Source organism: Dama dama, chromosome 12 (genome assembly GCF_033118175.1).
Source record: "Dama dama isolate Ldn47 chromosome 12, ASM3311817v1, whole genome shotgun sequence".
In the NCBI taxonomy this organism is placed as follows: Eukaryota; Metazoa; Chordata; class Mammalia; order Artiodactyla; family Cervidae; genus Dama; species Dama dama.
In genome coordinates, this window is record NC_083692.1 from 77,445,080 (window position 1) to 77,465,361 (window position 20,282).

The window sequence follows — 20,282 nt, forward strand, 5'->3', positions numbered from 1 at the left end:
TAAGTATAATACACTCCATATCTATCCATGTTGTTCCATTTGGCACGATTACATTCTTTTTTATATTTGATTAATGTTCCATTGTGGTGTGTGTGTGCACCTGTGTGTCTGTGTCTGTGTGTGTATGGATAGATAGTTAGAGGAAGGATCAGTATTTTCTCTATCCATTCATCTGTGAATGAACACTTAGCTTGGTTCTGAATCTTGGTTATTGTAAATAATGCTGCTATAAACATGCTGCAGATACAGTTTTGAAGAGTTTTGGTTTTCTTTGGATAAATACCTAGGAGTGGAATTGCTGGATTATATGGTAGTTATATTTTTAGTGTTTTGAGAGGAATCTCCATAATGTTTTCCATAATAGCTGCAGCAATTTACAACCCAGCAGCAGTGCACTAGAGTTTCCATTCCTCAGCATCCTTACCACACTTGTTAATTTTTTTTTCTTTTGATGATAACCAAACTGATAGATTTGAGGTGACACCTCATTTTGACATAGATTTGTCATTTTCTGAATATTAGAGACTTTGGGCATCTTTTCATGTACCTGTTGGCTCTCTCTTTGGAAAAATGGCTACTCAGTTCCTTTGTCCATTTTTCAATCAGACTGTGTTTTTGATACTGAGGTATATGATGTCTTTATGTATTTTGGATATTACCCCTTGTTGCAAATATCTACTCCCATTCAGTAATTTGCCTTTTATTTTTGTTGATGGTTTCTTTACTGTGCATTAGATTTTAGTTTTATTAGGTCCTGTTTATTTATTTTTGCTTTTGTTGCCATTGCCTGAGAAAGAAAAAAATATTGTAAAGAGAAACGTCAATAAGCATACTGTCTATATTTTCTTTTGTGAATTTTAAGGTTTCAGGTCTTACATTTCAGTCTTTAATCCATTTTGAGTTTATATTTATATATGTTGTGAGAAAATGTGCTAGTTTTGGTCTTTTCCTTGTAGGTGTTCAGTATGGTCAACACCGCTTACTGAAGAAACTTGTCTTTTCCCCATTTTAAGAAGCTGTGTAAAGTCATTCAGAGTAATATCTCTGTATGGCCACAGAGGGGCAACGCTGCTTCAGAGAAGCATACACAGATTCTTCAAGGAACCACAAAGGATCCTTTAAATTTCAAATGTTTATCTCCAACTTTGCTTCAATTTGCATCTCTCAATCTTCTATGTATGTAGGTATCCATCCATCTACCTAAATAGTATCTATGTATATTTTAGTCTAACAGTTTTAAAAATATAGTTTTGAAAATTAATATTTAAATTAAATTAAATATTTAAATAAATATTAAATCTTTAAACAATATGTTTTGTCCTCTGAGATTAAGGCCATATTAATTTCTCTAATATAAATTTATAATATTTTCATCCAGATACATCCCAAATTCCAATCACACTGAGTTAATCAGTGCCAGAATACCCTTACCCCAATCCTTACTAAGAAACCTAGTGGTGGTGTAAGTTCCAGTTCAAGCAGCTCCTCCATCAGAACTACTCTCTGACTGAGCCCAGAAGTGAGTCCATTATCATTTTCTTGGGTGCATCATATAGAAACACATTTCTTTTCAGTAGCTTTTATCTGAATGTACTTGAGTATTGGGAGTGGGTAGGCTGAAGATTGCTACTTCTGTCTCTCTCTGGAATGAGACCCAAGTATGACCATTTAGTAGGCACAACTATATATATATTGAAGACATTCATCAATGAGTGAATAAATAAAAGAGAAAACACACCAAAAATTCAACAAACAATAAGACATCCCCTTAGAGAGCTGGAGTAGATGGGATTAGATTGAGGAGTGGGAGTGGTTATTATTGTCTTTTTGAACTGTGATGATGTTTTTCTTTGATAGTGTCTGAGATGACATCAAATACAGAGACCACAAACTCTTCTTTGTGCTTAAAAAAAAATGAGCTCCTTAATTTCTGTCTCTATCCCCTGATGTGTTGACATCAAAAGCCAAATTGACTCTTCACATTTTTGTATTTTCCTTGTGAGGATAAGGTGTAACTCAGGATGAGAACTACCAAAAATGTTTCTTTACTGAGTGATCATGGTCTCAGATCTTCTGCATTCTGCAGAATTTTCCTAGCCAATCTTATCCCTTTGGAGATCAAATGTCCTCCAGAGCAGATTATTCCAGTGCTTCTCAGTTTATTTTCTCCATGCATATTCTTGGAGACATTTTATTTGCCTGATTTATATTTTAGAAGAAATATAAATTGAAATTGATCTAATTATATTTTATTAATTCTTAGGATCATGTAAAGTGTAGAAACATTGAACAATCATGTTAAAATTTAAGTTCCATCAGGGCAAAAGGACTATGTATCTTTATGTTCTGCTCCATAAGCTTTGCGTGAATGATATATTATGCCCCTTGTGTATTTACAATAGACTTTAATTAGTATTTGTAATAAAAAAAGAAATACCCTGTTATGCTAATCTTGTGAATTCGTGCGAGGCCCTCTCTTTCCTTTTGTAAACTAATCCTATTCCTATTAAAACATCAAACTCTCCTGATATATGATTTTTAACCTTCTAGGAGGTGTGAGGAACAGGAAGAAGGGGATGGAGTGAGAGAAATTCTAACCTGGTCTTTATGCTTGTAAGGGGGGCATTTCTGATTCTCAATGAATTTAATGTTTGGGGATTCTAAATTAGCACTGAATGAGAAGTAGTACTTTTGAGAGAGATAGATTTGAGGAAAGCACTTATGAAAGAGTGGGACCTACTGAAAGAATAAAAGCAGGTGTTAGCTTAAAGTCAGAGTTCTAGCTGGCTGAGAAGAGCAGAAGAGGATCTTGGGTTGCCACTGAACACTGGTGCCAGAAACAGTGGACAAGATACTGGGAGCATCACTTATGATTCTGTGGCTTCAGCTGGGCTGTGAGTTGTGGGGGAGAAACCTAGGATATCTCATTAACTAGGAGGACTGAGAAAATTGGATTACAAACAAGTTCATGCAGATATTCTTAAAAAAGAAATATATTTTATGGAATTAATGGCTTTTATCTCTTTAAGAAGGGGTGAATGGACAACAAAAGGAAAAAAAGTGACCAAAAGCAGGTGAAACAGAGCCCTCGGTCTCTGACAGTCCAGGAAGGAAAGATTTCCATTCTGAACTGTGGTTATGAGACGAGTGCATTTAACTGCTTCCTGTGGTACCAGCAATACCCTGGTAAAGGCCCTGTATTCTTGGTAGGCGTAGGTTCAATTGTGAATGAAATGGAAGAGGGAAGACTCACCGTTTTCCTCAGTAAGAGTGCCCAAAGCTCTCATTGCACATCGCAACTTCCCAGCCTGGAGACTCAGCACCTACTTCTGTGCAGCAAGTGCACGGTGCTCCCCGGGCACCCGCAGCCTGTGCCCAGACCTGCAGCCGAGGCTCCAGACACAGCCTGCTGAGTAGATGAAATACACACAGACACACAATCTGTTTCTGCATAAAAAGTCTCAATATATTTAGGAAAACTGACATTATATAGAATTTATTTATTGACCAAAATGGAAATGATATGGAAAATTAAGTGCAAAGAGACATCTCTAGAAACTCCCAAATAGTTGGTATATATTTAAAATCTATAACTTTAAAACAACCCTAGGTTAAAGAAACAATTACAATGGATGCTAGAAGATATTTTGAAAGTAAATGTTGTGAGAGCACATTAAATATGAGGTGCAGCTAAAATAATACATAGAAAGAAATTTATCTTTTTAAATACTTATATTACTAAAGAAAAAAGGTTGATAAACTACTATTAAGGCTTTTAAGAAAAGATGATAGAAAAGCAAATTAAACCCAACATAAACTGAAAGAAGTAAATAATAAAATGTCTAATTGGTGAAATACAAAGAAATCTATGGAGATAACCATGAAATACAAAGTTAATTTTGTTAAAATAATTAATAAACTTGATATATTCCTAGGTAGAATTATCAAAGGAAAAAAGAAAAAATACAAATTATAAATATAAGAAATAAAAAAGAGAACTATTCTGCAGGTTCTGTTACATTCTAAGAGAATGAAAGAGTATCATTAACAAGTTTATGTTAGTGAGTCATTGTATAGAAGTGGATCCACACAAGTCAGGAAAGCTTATTTTTTGACAAAATGCAAAGAAAATTCAATAGAGGTAGCAAGGTGTTTTTTTTTTTAATTAATTAATTTATTTTAATTGGAGGTTAATTACTTTACAATATTGTGGTGGTTTTTGCCATACATTGACATGAATCAGTCATGGGTGTACATGTGTCCCCCATCCTGAACCCCCACCCCACCTCCCTCCCCATCCCATCCCTCCGGGTTGTCCCAGTGCACTCGCTTTGAGTGCCCTGCTTCATGCGCTGAACTGGGACTGGTCATCCATTTCACATATGGTAATATACATGTTTCAATGCTATTCTTTCAGATCATCCCTCCCTCGCCTTCTCCACAGAGTCCAAAAGTCTTTTCTTTATATCTGTGTCTCTTTTGCTGTCTCACGTATAGGGTCGTTGTTGCCATCTTTCTAAATTCCCTATATATGCATTAATATACTTTATTGGTATTTTTCTTTCTGACTTACTTCACTCTGTATAATAGGTTCCAGTTTCATCTATCTCATTAGAACTGATTCAAATGTGTTCTTTTTAATTGCTGAGAAATATTCCATTGTGTATATGTATCACAACTTTCTTATCCATTCATCTGCTGATGGACCTCTAGGTTGCTTTCATATCCTGGCTACTGTAAACAGTGCTGTGATGAATACTGGGGTACACATGTCTCTTTCAATTCTAGAGTGGTAACATAGTTTTATGAGCAAATGAGATTAGGACAATTGGATATTCTTGGGAAACAATTGAAACTTGATCTAAATATCACACCTTATACAAAAATTTGAGTATAGTCTCAAAGTGAACCATACATCCAGGTATAAAGTGTAATATTACAAATTTTTAGGAAAAACATAAAGAAAATATCTTCATGACCCAAGTCTGGACAAAAAGACTTTTGACATGACCCCAAAAGCATAATCCATTTAAAAAAAACAACTTAGATTTCATCAAAATTAAAAATGTCAGCTCTGTAAAAGACACTACTAAGAGAAGGAAAAAGATAAACAACAGAATGGAAGGAAATAGTTGTAAATACATTTTCATCAAAAGACTGTATTCTGAATACAATGAACTCTCTGAACTCAGCAGGAAGAAAGCAAACAATCCAGTTGAAACCTGGACAAAAGATTAACACAGACACTTTACCAAAAAGCTATCTGGTAATTAAATAAGAATATAAAGACATGATTAGCATTATTAGTAATTAGGGAAATGCAAATTAAGCCACAAAGAGATAACACTTCACATTTCTCACAGGCTAAAATTAAAAATACTAACAACGCCAAGTTCTGGCAAAACTGCGGAGAAATTGGATCACTCATACATTTCTGGTGGGTGAATGGTCCAGCCATTCTAGAAAAAAGTTCAGCAGTTTCACCTAAACTTAAATATTCACTTACCTTATAGCTCGGCAATCACACTCCTGGGTATTAATGCCTGAAAAGTGAAAAACTTAAATTCATTCAGAAATCTGTACTTGAATATTCATAGCAGCTCTATTTCTGATGATCAAAAACTGGAAACTAGCCAAATGTTCTTCACTGGGTGAACAGACAAAAAATCCGCTGTAATACATCTGTAGAATGCCATATTATTTATAGGTTTTTCTCAACTTGCAATAGAATTGTGCCTCAATAAACCATGTTCAGTTGAGAGGATCATAAATGGAAAATGCATCTAATATACCTAACCCACTGAGTTGAACCCAGTCTACCTTAAAGGTGCTAAACCCCGACATTAACCTACAGCTGGGTGAAATCATCTAACACAAAGTCTATTTTATATTAAAGTGTTGAAAATCTCATATAATTTATTGAGTACTGTACTGAAAGTGGGGCTTCCAAGGTGGCTCTAATGGATAAAGAACCTGCCCGCTAAAGCAGAGACATAAGAGATGCAGGTTAAATCCCTGGATCAGGAAGATCCCCTGGAGGAGGGCACAGCACCACACTCCAGTACTCTTGCCCGGAGACTCCCGTGGACAGAAGAGCCTGGTAGGCTCCCGTCCATACCATCTCAGAGTCGGACACAACTGCAGGAACCTAACACACACACTAAAAGTAAAAAATAGAATGGTTGTATGAGCACACAGTGAATGTAAGTGTGTCTGTTGTTTACCCTCCTGATCTCAGGGCTGGCCAGGAGCTCAGCTCACTGCTGCTGCCCAGAATCACCAGGGAATGTTATACCACATGTTGCTAGCATGGGGGAAGATCATATTTAAAAATTCAAAGTATGGTTTCTACTTTCTACTGAAAGTTCATCACTGTCTTGCCACTGTAAGGTAAAGAAATTCAGAGTCAGAACATCCTAAGATGGTAACAGTCTGTAGTGATTAAAAGAAACAGACTACTGATACATGCAATAGCCTAGATGGGGCTTCCCTGGTGGCTCAGTGGTAAAAATCCGTCTGCCAAGCGGGAGACGTGGGTTTGATCTCTGGGTCAAGAAATCCCCTGGAGAAGGAAAAGGCAACTCTCTCCAGTATTCATGCCTGGAAAATTCCGTAGACAGAGGAGCCTGGTGGGCTACAGTCCATGGGGTCACAAAAGAGTCAGACAGGACTTAGAGACTAAACAATAGCCTAGATGGATCTCAGGATGTTATGCTGGATGAATAAATAGTCACTCTCAGAGGCTACATGGTATATGATTACATATGGTATATGATTATTATGATGCTTACATAGTGTGATTTTGCTTAAACAACATTCTCAAAGGCACAAAACATAAAGATGAAAAGGAGATGAGTAGTTAGCAGGGTTATAAAGAGTTGCAGGGATAGGGAAGGTATTCAAAGAGGATTTCTTTAGAGAGATGAAACAATTTTGTGTCATGATTTCAGTGGTGGTACAAGAACTTATACATGTGATAAAATTTCTTAGAGTGATGTATGAAAACCTAAGAGTGTATGTCAAAATTGATGTATAAGGCTATGATATTTTGGTAAAATTGTATTAATATCAATTTCTTGATAGATATGAAATCAATATCAGATTTCAAAAGAATAATATTTTATTCTGGTTATAATTTCATTTAAATATAAACCACTGAATAGGCTCTGAAATTCAGATGGGCTGATTTTCTAAAATCATTTCATGTCATAGTAATTTTATTTATTGAAAAATCTAAGTAGAGCCCTGGAACTCAGTGAAAAAACAAAAGAGATACAATGATTATTTTGGATAAGATTGCTTTTCTCCCAGAAGGCCTAAGATCATGAATGTTTGAAAACAGTCAGTAGATTCTGGATGGAGAAAAGTAAGTATAGGCTAAATGAATGACCAATCAGTAGATTTCAAGAAAGTTTCATAGGCTATCCAAAATTATATCTTAAATAGGATGGCAAATAATTTTACTGAATAATTACCAGTGTATGTCAACTTGTTTAATCTTTAGTTCCCCTCAGTTCAAATCTTTAATATTAATTGCTTTTTTCAAGCCCTTTTCCAGGATCTGCCAAATTTAATGACCAGCAAAACACGAGTAGACAAAGTAAAAGTTTGTGGTGAGCCAAACTTTTTTCCTCCTGAGCACAGACCAGCTGGTCTAGGAACATGACAAATGGCACTTCCCGTCTAGGGGAGGAGCCACATAGGAACCAGGTACTGTGTAAATGTGTTGCCAGGCACTTACAGACCCTGAAATCTTAGCTCGAGGCAGAATTAGACACACTTGTGCTGGGGAATTCATGCATCATGCCGCTCTCCAGTCTGCTCTGGGTGTTCCTGGCCTTCACCTTCTCTGGTAGGGATGCTTCCAAGCATGGATGTGAGTGTTCAGGGTGAAAGGACTGCACACAGACATGTGTTACTTCACAGGGACTTGGGGAGGAAAGGAGGATTGGAGAAAAGCAAGCATCTTAGGATTTCAGTTTGGTTTGTAAATATTTGGGTCCAAAATTAGCATAATTTCTACATTATTTTGTTCACTATTTCAGCTCTGTTTTCTGGTTGTTGTTTTTTTTCCCACAGGATCTGGTGTGGCCCAGAGTGTTACTCAAGACCAACCACACAGACTCAGTGAAGTGGGGAAGACAGTCACCCTGAACTGTCGGTATGAAACACGTTGGGACATGTTCTACTACTACATTTTTTGGTACAAGCAGCTTCCCAGTGGACAGATGACTTACCTTATTCGTCAGCATTCAGATGATGGGGATGCAAGGGACGGCCGCTATTCTGTAAATTTCCAGAAAGCTCATAAGTCCATCAACCTCACCATTTCAGCCTTAGAGCTGGAAGATTCTGCAAAGTACTTCTGTGCTCTCCGGGACTCACAGTGCTTGAAGTAATAGGAAAGGCTGAACAAAAACCCCAGAACTAAATAAACGAGAGCCCCCCTGCTGCAGGACCCCAGCTGAAAGGCACACCTGCAGAGCCCAGACAAGAAATGGTAACCCTGAGGTTGCTTCATCTGTAGTCTGGATCAGAGGACTTAATTCTAAATAAAAGCTTCTTTGATGTCACTTGGAAGCAGGTGTCCAGAGTGACTGTCAACTAATATGTTCTCCTCTTGAATTCTTGACTTTAAGTCAATCATACAGAAGATGTGTAAAATTGTCTAAAGCTGTAAAGTTGCGCCATAATAATTTAAGGTGACAGTTTCCCTAAAATACACTCACGTCACAAACCTGGGTATAGTTATCATGAATCATCATGAAAATCATTTCTTTAGCCCTTTCTTCTTAGACTTTTGTCCCTTAAGGTACAATCAGAGAAGCAAAACCACTAGTGGTGTCGAATAAGAGATTAGTAATAAAGATCAGAATTCAGGCAATTGCTAGGTCTGGTGAAAGAGTGTATACGAAGCTGTTATCTCAGTATCTGGTATTGAGACTGAATTTAGTGTTCGTCAGTTGGAGTAATATTTGTAGAAGAACGTTGGATAGAGACTGAAGCATGGACGAACTGTGACTCAAGTGACATCCTAGTACCATGAAGATAATGGAGCCCACAAAGACACACTAAAACTTGTCTATGTCTCACCTCCCTCAGTTTCAGAGTAGTGGGTGACCTTAGGAGAAGTAGGTGTCATTTGGCATCATGCTACATACATACTTGGCCCAAGACAAAGAGAAGATGAGGAGATTTGGTTGGAAGTGAAGGAGTTGTGAGTCAACAATAAGATGAGCTATCAGATCAGCAGCAACATGTATAATTAACCATAGTCCCTGGAGCCCTGCACCAACCCGCCAAATATAAAAACTGTGGCTGCTTCATCACAACAACCTTCCAAATGTTAGACAAGTTCCTTCGGTGGCCAACCCTAAGTCCGAACAATATGGGAAGCACATTCTGGGAAAGATGTTTCCAGTTAGTCAAGATAGATCAAAGCTGCTACAGTACCCTCTTTGTCAACTTGTCATCCATCTGTACTCTTTTAACCACTTTTGAATAAGGATGATTGGAAAGCCATGCTTCTTGCTCATGTTGTTGTTGCTGTTCAGTCACTAAGTCGTGTCTGACTGTTTGTGATTCCATGGACTGCAGCTCACCAGCCTCCTCTATCTTCCACTACCTCCCAGAGTTTGCTCAAATTCATGTCCATTTATTTGCTGGTACCATACAACCGTCTCATCTTCTGCTGCCCTCTTCTTTTGCCTTCAATCTTTCCCAGCATCAGGATCTGTCTTTTCCAATGAGTTGGCTCTTCTCAACAAGTGGCTAAAGTATTGGAGTTTCAGCTTCAGCATCAGTCCTTCCAATGAATATTCAGGGTTGATTTCCTTTGGGATTGACTACTTTGATCTCCTTGCAGCCCAAGGGACTCTCAAAAGTCTTCTCCAGCACCACACTTCTTGCTATTATGATGCAGTAATTCCTCATTCAATCCAAAACCTTCTAACCTTATCCTTCAAAGATTAGAGCAAGTTCATTTATCCATTTGTAGGTGGTGTTATTTTATCTTCTAGCTAGCCACACTCTCCCACTGAATCCTGTATCTTCACTACTGAGATAAAATAAGATATAAGATTGAGTTACGTTAACAAACCTTCCTTATGTTACTAAATGCAGGAAAATGAGAGGGGGGAGTTAAAAATTGGTTAATATAATACATAAATATATTCATATAAAAATGAAAAACAAATTTTTATAAGTATTATTGTTCTCATTCTTGCAAATGACCATATGATTATAGCTTGTATTTATAATGACCTCTTCCATTACCCATCCTATAACCTATTTGCTCATAGCAAGCACTTCCACTCACTGCTACACTTGACTTCCTATAAAGCAATCTCCTTATTCAGGAGCAATGCTATGAGGAAAGCCATAAATTTGAATAAGGAATTCTGCAAGTCCACCACTCTGGTTGTGACAGATGTTTGCAAGACATTGTATTCTGGGAAACATCATTAAGAATGATTAAAAGATGTTTGCTCTTTGGAAGAAGAGCTATGACAAAGCTAGACAGCAGAGACATTATTTTACCAACAAAGGTCCATGTAGTTAAAGCTATGGTTTTTCCAGTAGTTGTGTATGTATGTGAGAGTTGGACCATAAAGCTGAGCGTAGAATAACTGATGCTTTTGAATTGCGGTGTTGGAGAAGACTCTTGAGAGTCCCTTGGACTGTAAGGAGATCCAACTAGTCAATTCTAAAGGGAATCAGTCCTGAATATTCATTGGAAGGACTGATGCTGAAGCTGAAACCAATACTTTGGCCACCTGATTCGAAGAACTGACTCATTGGAATAGACTCTGATGTTGAGAAAGATTGAAGGCAGGAGAAGGAGAATACAGAGGATAAGATGGTTGGATGGCATCACTGACTCGATGAACTTAAGTTAGAGCAAGCTCCAGGAGTTGGTGAGGGACAGGAAGGCCTGGTGTGCTGCAGTCCATGGGGTTGCAAAGAGTAGTACATGACTGGAGCAACTGAACTGAGCTGATAACATCACATCAGAAGCAATAGAAGCCACCAAGGTAAAAAAAAAAAAAAAAAGAAAGAAAGAAAGAAAGAAACATTTATAGAGTTTAAAGAAAACAAACTAAATATCCAAGCCAGTTTCTTATGAACATGAAAATATATTTTTAAATCGTGTTTGTTATAAATCACCACTAAGAGTTTTGAAAGTCAAAGCACAGACTGATAAACAGTATTTGCAGTGCATATTTCTGAAAAAGGACTCAAATGCAGAATATGTTAGAAGTTCCTTTAAATCATTAAGAAAACAGATAGTAAAGAATGACAAAATCTTGGAGATCCAACTCAGAAATAAGATAACTGAAAGCTAATGCATATATAAAGACCTTAATATTATTATTAATTAGGGAAATGAAAATAATACTTTACCTAGGCATACCATCTTGGTCCTTTCAGTACTCTGAGCATCAATGTGGCTAAGAGAATATGACTCCAGGAAATAGGGAGAAATAATGACTGCCTCCAGGAAAATAAGTGATTAAGCAAATTTTCTAGAAGCTTCCATCATTGAACCGATGTGGAGAAAAGAACAAACAGTAACAAGTCACAGACCTGAACATTGAAGGAGAGGTAGGATTTACTGGAAAAAAGAAAGTTGGTATATTTACTGAGCTTTACTCAATGTCAGGCACTGTGTTTGCCTTTCAGATTCATTATCTAATTTAAATATCAAAACCGTAAGAGATAGGATTTATTGTTTCCTTTAAAATAAAATACTTTGGAAATGAGTCCTATCTTTTCTAATTGTGAAAAGCTTCTCTACCTTGTATTATCAGCTAGTGTGTTGCATTTTAGAGGGCTGCTTAGAAGCAAGGTCTGGACTATGGAGAATCACTTGGCCCCAGAACTGGGTGGCTGGATGTCTCAGTGGTGGAGACATTACTGCTTTAAACTGGATGCTAAAGGGAACTAAGAAAGAAAATGCCCAAACATAGATTCAACTGTCCCAGGATCAGTAAATGAGCAAAGCATCCACTAACTAGTTGACAGTGCCGGATGCTTTAGTAAGTTTCTTAAGTAACAGGGTGCTGGGAAAAACAAGGGCTACAATGAGATTTCATTCCTTAAACACCCCAAGCTTGTTTCCCAATCAAGACCTGTGCCCCTTGTTTTTCCCTCTCTCCTGTGACCCTTTGCTGTTGTTTAGTCCCTAAGTCATGTGTGACTCATCCTCTGTTCATGGGGTTTCCCAGACAAGAATACTGGAGTGGGTAGACATTTCCTTCTTTAGGGGGTCTTCCAGACCCCGGGATTGAATCCATTGGAAGGTGGATTCTTTACCACTGAGCCAGTGATGCTATCCTCCCAAATATGAACATGATGCACCTCTGAATCCCTTCATGTTTCAACTCAGATATCACACCTTTGTGAATCCTTTGTCTAAATCTGTTTTTCCTTCTTGAGAATCTGACTCTAGCACACTGGATGCAGCAAGAATGAAAGCTGACATACTGCCACCTGGTGTCCTGCTCAAACATTTTGTGAGGCTTTCTCTGGCTTCCCTGCTCCCCTCCAGTGATCATGGATTAAATTATGGGGAAGCCTAATCACAATAGCAGCTGCCAAAGTTGAACCACAAACTTTGCAATGCAGAATTCAAGAGAGAGAGGATTCAAAAAAACTGGCTGTTTTTTTTTCTTTTTTCTTTTTTTTTTTTTGCTTTTGCCAGACAGATGTGAAAGTGATTGATTCCAAATGAGAGACAAACACATGAGATGATTATGGTCTGCATGAATAGAAAGTTTGGAACTGTTGCACAAGATGGGAGATTTTTATCTATTAGGTCACATTGCATTTACTGCTTGTCTTTTCTTGTAGTGTAGAAATATCCTGAGAAGTGGGAGCCAAAGTCAATTATGAAAATACTAATAGACTGTAGTAGCAAATACAGCTTGGTATACTCTTTCCATGTTATATGATGCTACCCATTGTCTCAATATAATACTTTATATTTAAGGTGGTTAATATCAGTTAATGGGAACTGATTTCCCATTAACAGTAAGAAACATAAAGGACCACTGATATTTATGATAATACACGAAATCTTCTGTGTAAACTGCTAAACAGACCTCAAAAAATATTGAGTTTTATCTTGCAGATAGACTAGTCGAATTTCTTACTGTGGCTTCCTGTCCTCCAAGGTTTTGTACATTTCCACAGCTGGTTGAGAGCCTGTGACAGAGAAGGTGTTGCACTAGGTGATTTGCATGTGTGTTTGCAATTCTTACTGGAACCCCTCAAAGTTGTGTCTACCCTACTTTAGGAAGACAGTGGAGCAAAGTACTTAAAACCGAAGATTTAAGTTGTATTTCTAGATTTAGCATTCATTAGTTGTGTGACCTTGGCTTTCTGACAAGAATTTTTTTGCTTCCATTTCCTCATGTCTGCACTGTGGTTATTGATAGAATTTACCATGCAGGGTTCTTATAAGAAGTGAGTGGAATAATGAAGGCCAATGCTAAGCCCAGTGTCCAGCAGAAAGATACTGGCTACTTACAGAAATAAAATTGAACATGAGAGAGTTTCAATGACTAGCCTGGTGTTGCAGAGTAAGTGTCAGAATGGAGCCCTCCCTCCACACCCTACTTAGAGCTGATGCCTTTCCTCATCTCAAGAGTCACTCTCTATCTTAACACAGTTTTGTAATGTCTTTAAAGTGCTTATCACTACTTAAAATTGTCTAATTTTTAAAAAAACAATGCTGTTTAATTTTTTCTCCTTCTACTGCACTATAGGCCTTTTTTTCTTTTTTTTTTTTATTGCTCTTCACTGTTACATCCTGCATTCCTGAACAATACACAGCACACACAGGAGACTATCTATCTATCTATAAGTAATTGAGCAGGACCTTATGGGGCCTTCCTGGAGCAGACCACTCCATCTGCCCCTGCAATGTCCTCTGTCTGCCTCCTGTGTGTAGAAAAACTTTAGCTCCTAGACCTTCCCCAAGTTCCAAAGTATAAATTTAATCAGAGAAGTGAGAAAATGAAGAAAGAGAGGAAAACAATCAAACAAGACAAAACAATAATACTTTCAGTTCAGTTCAGTCATGGAGTCGTGTCTTCAGCACGCCAGGCTTCCTGTCCATCACCAACTCCCAGAGCTTGCTCAAACTCATGTCCATCGAGTCGGGGAAGCCATCCAACCACCTCATCCTCTGTCACCCCCTTCTCCTCCTGCCTTCAATCTTTCCCAGCATCAGGGTTTTTCCCAATGAGTCAGTTCTTCATATAAGGGGCCAAAGTGTTAGAGCTTCAACTTCAGCATCAGTCCTCCAATGAATATGCCGGACTGATTTCCTTTAAGTTTGACTGGTTTGATCTCCTTGCTGTCCAACGGACTCTCAAGAGTCTTTGCCAATAGTTTAACCATTAAACAAATTCAAGGACCTTCAGATCCCCCTCAAGGACTGTGTGTAACATTCTGAGCCAAGTCCTTTGAGCTGTTTTGTAGAACCTGAAACCCCTACCAAGTGGAAGAAGTTAACTGGATGTGCTCACGAACACTAGATCTCAGACTATGTGTGTTAGTTGCTCAGTTGTGTTGGACTCCTTTCAACCCCATGGACTGTAGTCAGCAGGTTCCTCTCTCCATGGAATTCTCCAGGCAAGAATACTGGAGTGGGTTGTCATTTTCTTCTCCCAGAGATCTTCCTGACCCAGGTATCAAACCTGGGTCTCCTGCATTGCAAGTGGCTGCTTTACCATCCCAGCTACTAACGAAGCCCCAGTACTCAGACTGGTTGGAAACAAAAGGTTGATTGTGTTGACTCCTGATTACCTCACCACCAACGAACCAGAAGAATGTCCACAAGCTGATCACACACCCCACAACTCCCTTCCCTCACCTTATCTTTAAAACATTTTCCTCAAAGCCATCCGGGAATTCTAGACTTTTGAGTCCTGGCTGCATGGGCTACTTGCTTGGTGCCCTGTGATAAACACTGCATTTTAGTGCAAACGATAAAAATATTTCTAAGAGTCCACAGTATTCAAACTCTAAAGTAAAAGATTAAATGGGACTCATTTTAATTTATCTATATTTGCCAACATTTCTACCCTGCATGCCACTTCAGGAAGATTTATTTAATTTACCTAGTGGTCAATTGACTTGGCCTCTATTTCAGATAATTATGATAGTTTTAGATTTCAGGATTCTGTGACATTAGTTGAAGGAATGCTTCCTGCTGTTGGAGGCCTATACTTCCTGGTTTGGACACAGCCCCTCCAGTATGTGGGTAAATTTATCAAAGAATTAGTCGTCTCATCAGAAATAAGCTCCATAGCAAATGAGCTTTCTTAATGGTATGGTCATGTTCTTATGATCTTATCCTCAAGTGGGCTGATTGCTGTGATCTGGAGAAAAGAAAAAGGAAATTGATTTGTAGTGACTTCTGTTTGTCAGGGCTTCCCAAGTGGTGCTAGTGGTAAAGAACCTGCCTGTCAATGAAGGAGATATAAGAGGTATGGGTTCAGTCTCTGGGTCTGCAAGATCTCCCGGAGGAGGGCATGGTAACCCACTCTGGTATTCTTGCCCCGAGAATCCCATGGACAGAGCCTGGTGGGCTAGAGTCAGTGGGATTGCAAAGAGTCAGACACAATTGAGCAACTAACACTATACTACACTGCTGTTTGTCTAGCATCCCCTCCCCAAACATACATTTACACTTCTAAATAGGAGATGTTAATGAGACTTTTCAGATATTCCTTTATTAACTGTAGCTGCGTTTCTTTTCTTGGGAAGGGAAGCCAGAGGTTAGCCATTGAGAAACCTTCCAATCCTGTTTCTCTTTTCAGAACATGATTTAAATTTGAGTATTCATGGGCTTCCCTGGTGGCTCAGATCGTAAAGAATCCGCCTGCAGTGCAGGATACCTGGGTTCGAGCTCTGGGTTGAGAAGATCCCTTGGAGGGCATGGCAAGCCTCTCCTGTATACTTGCCTGAAGAATTCCCATGGACAGAGGAACCTGGTGGGTTACAGTCCATGGGGTTGAAAAGAGTCATACATGACTGAGCGACTAAGCTGGTGGAAGGCACTGCTCTGATTTTTAGCACCTGTCCCATACTGTTTAGGTGAGATGAGATGAGGTGGTTAGATAGCATCATTGACTCAATAGACATGAATTTGGGCAAACTCCAGGGCATAGTGGAGGACAGAGGACACTCGCATGCTGCAGTCCTTGGGGTCACAAATAGCCGACTTAACTACTGAACAACAACCATACTGTTTACTTTGCTTATTTCAATTGTTCTCTGGAAAGAAGATTTGTAGTGAGTATGCAGTACCAGATTCCAAGAAGCAGATTTAGATTCTGAACAGTTTCTATTAATACTATCTTGTACTTGCAAATTTTCCCTAGACATGTTTTATTTTTTCAACTACATTTTGAGCTCACAGACAATGTTGCTTTTATAACTTTTAGAGGTCCTAGGGAAATTGTGGACAAAATCACTGTTTAAATAAATACCTACATGTTGAATTAAACTAACATTCTTCCTGTACTGTGACACAAGTAAGACAGGACAAAATTCTTATTTATTTTTAAGCAACTCTATTGAGGTATAAGTGACATTCCCTAAAATTCTTCCATTTTGAATTCCCAGTTTAATAATTATTAGTAAATTATCTTGCATCCCCAATTATAGTTGTCCTTTATTTCCATGTTTGCCCCCCGGCAACCTTTGATCTAATTTACAGCTTTATAAGTTCCTTTTATGAATATTTCATATACATGGGAACTTTCAATATGTAATTTTGTGTTTTGCTATTTTTTCCTTAACATAATTTTTTAGAAAAAAAGATTTATCTTGTAGTATACATTAGTATTTCACTCATATTTATTGATGAATAGAAATTCATTGACAAATTAATTACATTTTGTTTATCCACTCACCAGATGTTGCACATTTGGTTACTTCTCATTTGGGGGCTATTAGGAAGGATAACCACAAAGTAGGTTCCCAGTATTTTTAGAACATAACTTTGCTAACACTTACACATTTACTGAGTATCACAAATGTAGGTCACATGGCAAATTCCAAACACTATAGACTAGTTGAAAGTGAAAGGGAAGACACTCAGTCGTGTCTGACTCTTTGTGACCCATGGATTGTAGTCTTCCAGGCTCCTCTGTCCATGGGATTTTCCAGGCAAGCATACTGGAGTGGGTTGCCATCTCCTTCTCCAGGGGATCTTCCTGACCCAGGGATCGAACCAGGGTCTCCCGCATTACAGGGAGACTCTTTACCATCTGAGCCACTGGGGAATCCCAGGGAATAGACTACTTAGCCAAATAGATATATATTGTGATTCTTACTATGCTACCTGCCATATGTGTGATCTCAAGTTAGTTACTTGATCTCTTTCAGCTTTAGTTTTCTTGTTTGTAAGTTGGAAATAATATCTCTATTATATATATTTTCTATTAGAATAGTGTGCACAAAGATAATTTAACACATAGCATTTGTGCACCTTTATAAATTGGTGATTTGAAAGTTTATCAATTTTATTGAAATTTTATGTAAAAGGTTCCTAACCAAAGTGTGTTTCCTGTCACATTTGCAATCCCAATCTCTCTCAAGTTGAATAACAGCAGTCCATCCCAAGGTAACCCAATTCTGAAAGGTAGTCAGCTTTCTTTGCATTGTGAGCTCTTAAGAGTTATCCACAATGTTTGTGAAGCTGGTCTCAAGAAAGCAGTTTTTGATTCCTCATTTTGAACCACAGGAAGTGGATTCTAGGGCAGAAATGGTGTATTTCTAGCACATGTATGTGGTCTCATCTCTGATTGGCTGGGCAAAAAGATGCAAAATCCATACCTGAAGCAGAATATTCCACAGACCTAGGCTGCAGAACTTTCCTCTGAGGATACCTGATCAGAATAAATGGAGAGGAGCACTTTGCCAGCCTCATTACTGATTCTGTGGCTTCATCCAGCCCGGCATTTCACATGATGTACTCTGCATATAAGTTAAATAAGCAGGGTGACAATAGACAGCCTTGATGTACTCCTTTCCCGATTTGAACCAGTCCATGTCCAGTTTCATGTCCAGTTCTAACTGTTGCTTCTTAACCTGCATACAGACTTCTCAGGAGGAAGGTCAGGTGGCCTGATATTCCCATCTCAAATTTCCCACAGTCTGTTGTGATCCACACAGTCAAAGGCTTTGGCATAGTCAATAAAGCAGAAGTAGATGCTTTTCTGGAACTCTCTTTCTTTTTCGATGTTTCAGCTTATGTTGGCAATTTGATCTTTGGCTCCTCTGCCTTTTCTAAATCCAACTTGAACATCTGAAAGTTCACGGTTCACATATTGTTGAAGCTTGGCTTGGAGAATTCTGAGGATTACTTTGCTAGCATGTAGATGAATGCAATTGTGCTGTAGTTTGAACATTCTTTGGCATTGCCTTTCTTTGGGATTGGAATGAGAACTGACCTTTTCCAGTCCTATGGCCACTGCTGAGATTTCCAAATTTGCTGACATATTGAGTGCAGTACTTTCCCAGCATCATCTTTTAGGATTTGAAATAGCTCAACTGGAATTCCATCACCTCCACTGGCTTTGTTTGTAGTGACACTTCTTAAGGCTCACTTGACTTTGCATTCCCGGATGTCTGGCTCTAGGTGAGTGATCACACCATCGTGGTTTTCTGCATCATGAAGATCTTTTTTGTATAGCTTCTCTATGTATTCTTGCTACCTCTTTTTAATATCTTCTGCTTCTCTTAGGTCCATACCATTTCTGTCCTTTATTGTGCTCATCTTTGCATGAAATGTTCTCTTGATATCTCTAATTTTGTTGAAGAGATATCTAGCCTTTCCCATTCTATTGTTTTCCCCTATTTCTTTTCACTGATCACTGAGGAGGACCTTCTTATCTCTCCTTGCTATTTTTTGGAATTCTGCATTCAAGTGGGTATATCCCTCCTTTTCTCCTTTGCTTTTCTTTTCTCTTCTTTTCTCAGTTATTTGTAAGGCCTCCTCAGATGAACATTTTGCCTATACACTAATAAAAAGTTTAAAACCAAAAAGCAAATGGTGTTTTAAATGGTATGGGAAAATAATTGTCCTGAATATGTATCAGTGAATGACACCTAGTGTGTTCCTCAATTCCCTCAGCTCAAACCTTTATTACTAACTGCTTTTTCAATGCCCCCTTTCAGGATCAGCCTAACTTAATTGCCAGTGAAAGAAAAATAGACAAAGTAAAAGTTTGTGGTGAGTCAGACATTTTTTCTCATCTGTACACAGACCACATGACATATGAATATGACAAACACCACTTCCTGTTTGAAGGAGTCACACAAGAACTGAGGTATTATGTATATGTGCTGCCAGGTGCACAAAAACACTGAACTCTAAGCTTGAGGCAGAACTGAGCACATTTGTGCAGGGGAATCCGTGCCTCATGCTGCTCTCCAGTCTGCTCTGGGTGTTTCTGGCCTTCACCTTCTCTGGTAGGGATGCTTCCAAACATGGGTGTGAGTGTTCAGGGTGAAAGGACTGCACACAGGCACGTGGTGCCTCACAGGGACTTGGGGAGGAAAGGAGGGTTGGAATTAGCAAGCATCTTATGCTTTCAGTTTGGTTTTTGGGGAGGGTGATCTGAAATGAACCTAATTCCTACACTATTTTATTCACTGCTTCATCTCTGTTTTCTGATTTTTTCCACAGGATCTGGTGTAGCCCAGAAAGTTATTCAAGATCAACCAGACATATTCACTCAGATTGGAGAGGCAGTCACCATGAACTGTCAGTGTGAAACAAGTTGGAGGAGTTACAACATGTTTTGGTATAAGCCGCCTCCTAGTGGAAAGATGATTTTCCTTACAAGGGATGGCCGCCACTCTATAAATTTTCAGAGATCACTTAAATATCCTCCAGCCTCACCATTTCAACCTTACAACTGGAAGATTCTGCAGTACTTCTGTGCTCTCTGTGAACTCACAGTGCTCGAGGTAATAGGAAAAGCCTAACAAAAACCCCAGAGCTTAATAAGAGAGAGCCCCTCTGCTGCAGGACCACACCTGAGATACACACCTGTAGATCCTAGACAAGAAATGATAATCCTGTGGTTGCTTCGTCTGTGGTCTGCATCAGAGGATTTAATTCTAAATAAAATTTCCATCCATGACATATGGAAGCAGGTGTCCAGAGTAACTCTCTCCTGATAACATTCTCCTCTTGAATTTTTGACTTTAAATCAACCATACAAAATGTGTGCAAAGTTGTCTAAATTTGAAGACTT

At 38.5% G+C, this 20,282-nt stretch overlaps 1 pseudogene and 1 gene segment (V, D, J or C); both read left to right on the forward strand.

Moving 5' to 3' along the window:
* Nucleotides 1-7,739: 7,739 nt before the first annotated feature.
* On the forward strand, nucleotides 7,740-8,399 carry LOC133067002 (T cell receptor delta variable 1-like). The segment is given in 2 exon segments: nucleotides 7,740-7,852; nucleotides 8,080-8,399. Coding segments are annotated over 2 exon segments (369 nt in total).
* Nucleotides 8,400-19,442: 11,043 nt separating this feature from the next.
* Nucleotides 19,443-19,982, forward strand: LOC133067370 (T cell receptor delta variable 1-like; annotated as a pseudogene).
* The last annotated feature ends 300 nt before the right edge of the window (nucleotides 19,983-20,282 follow it).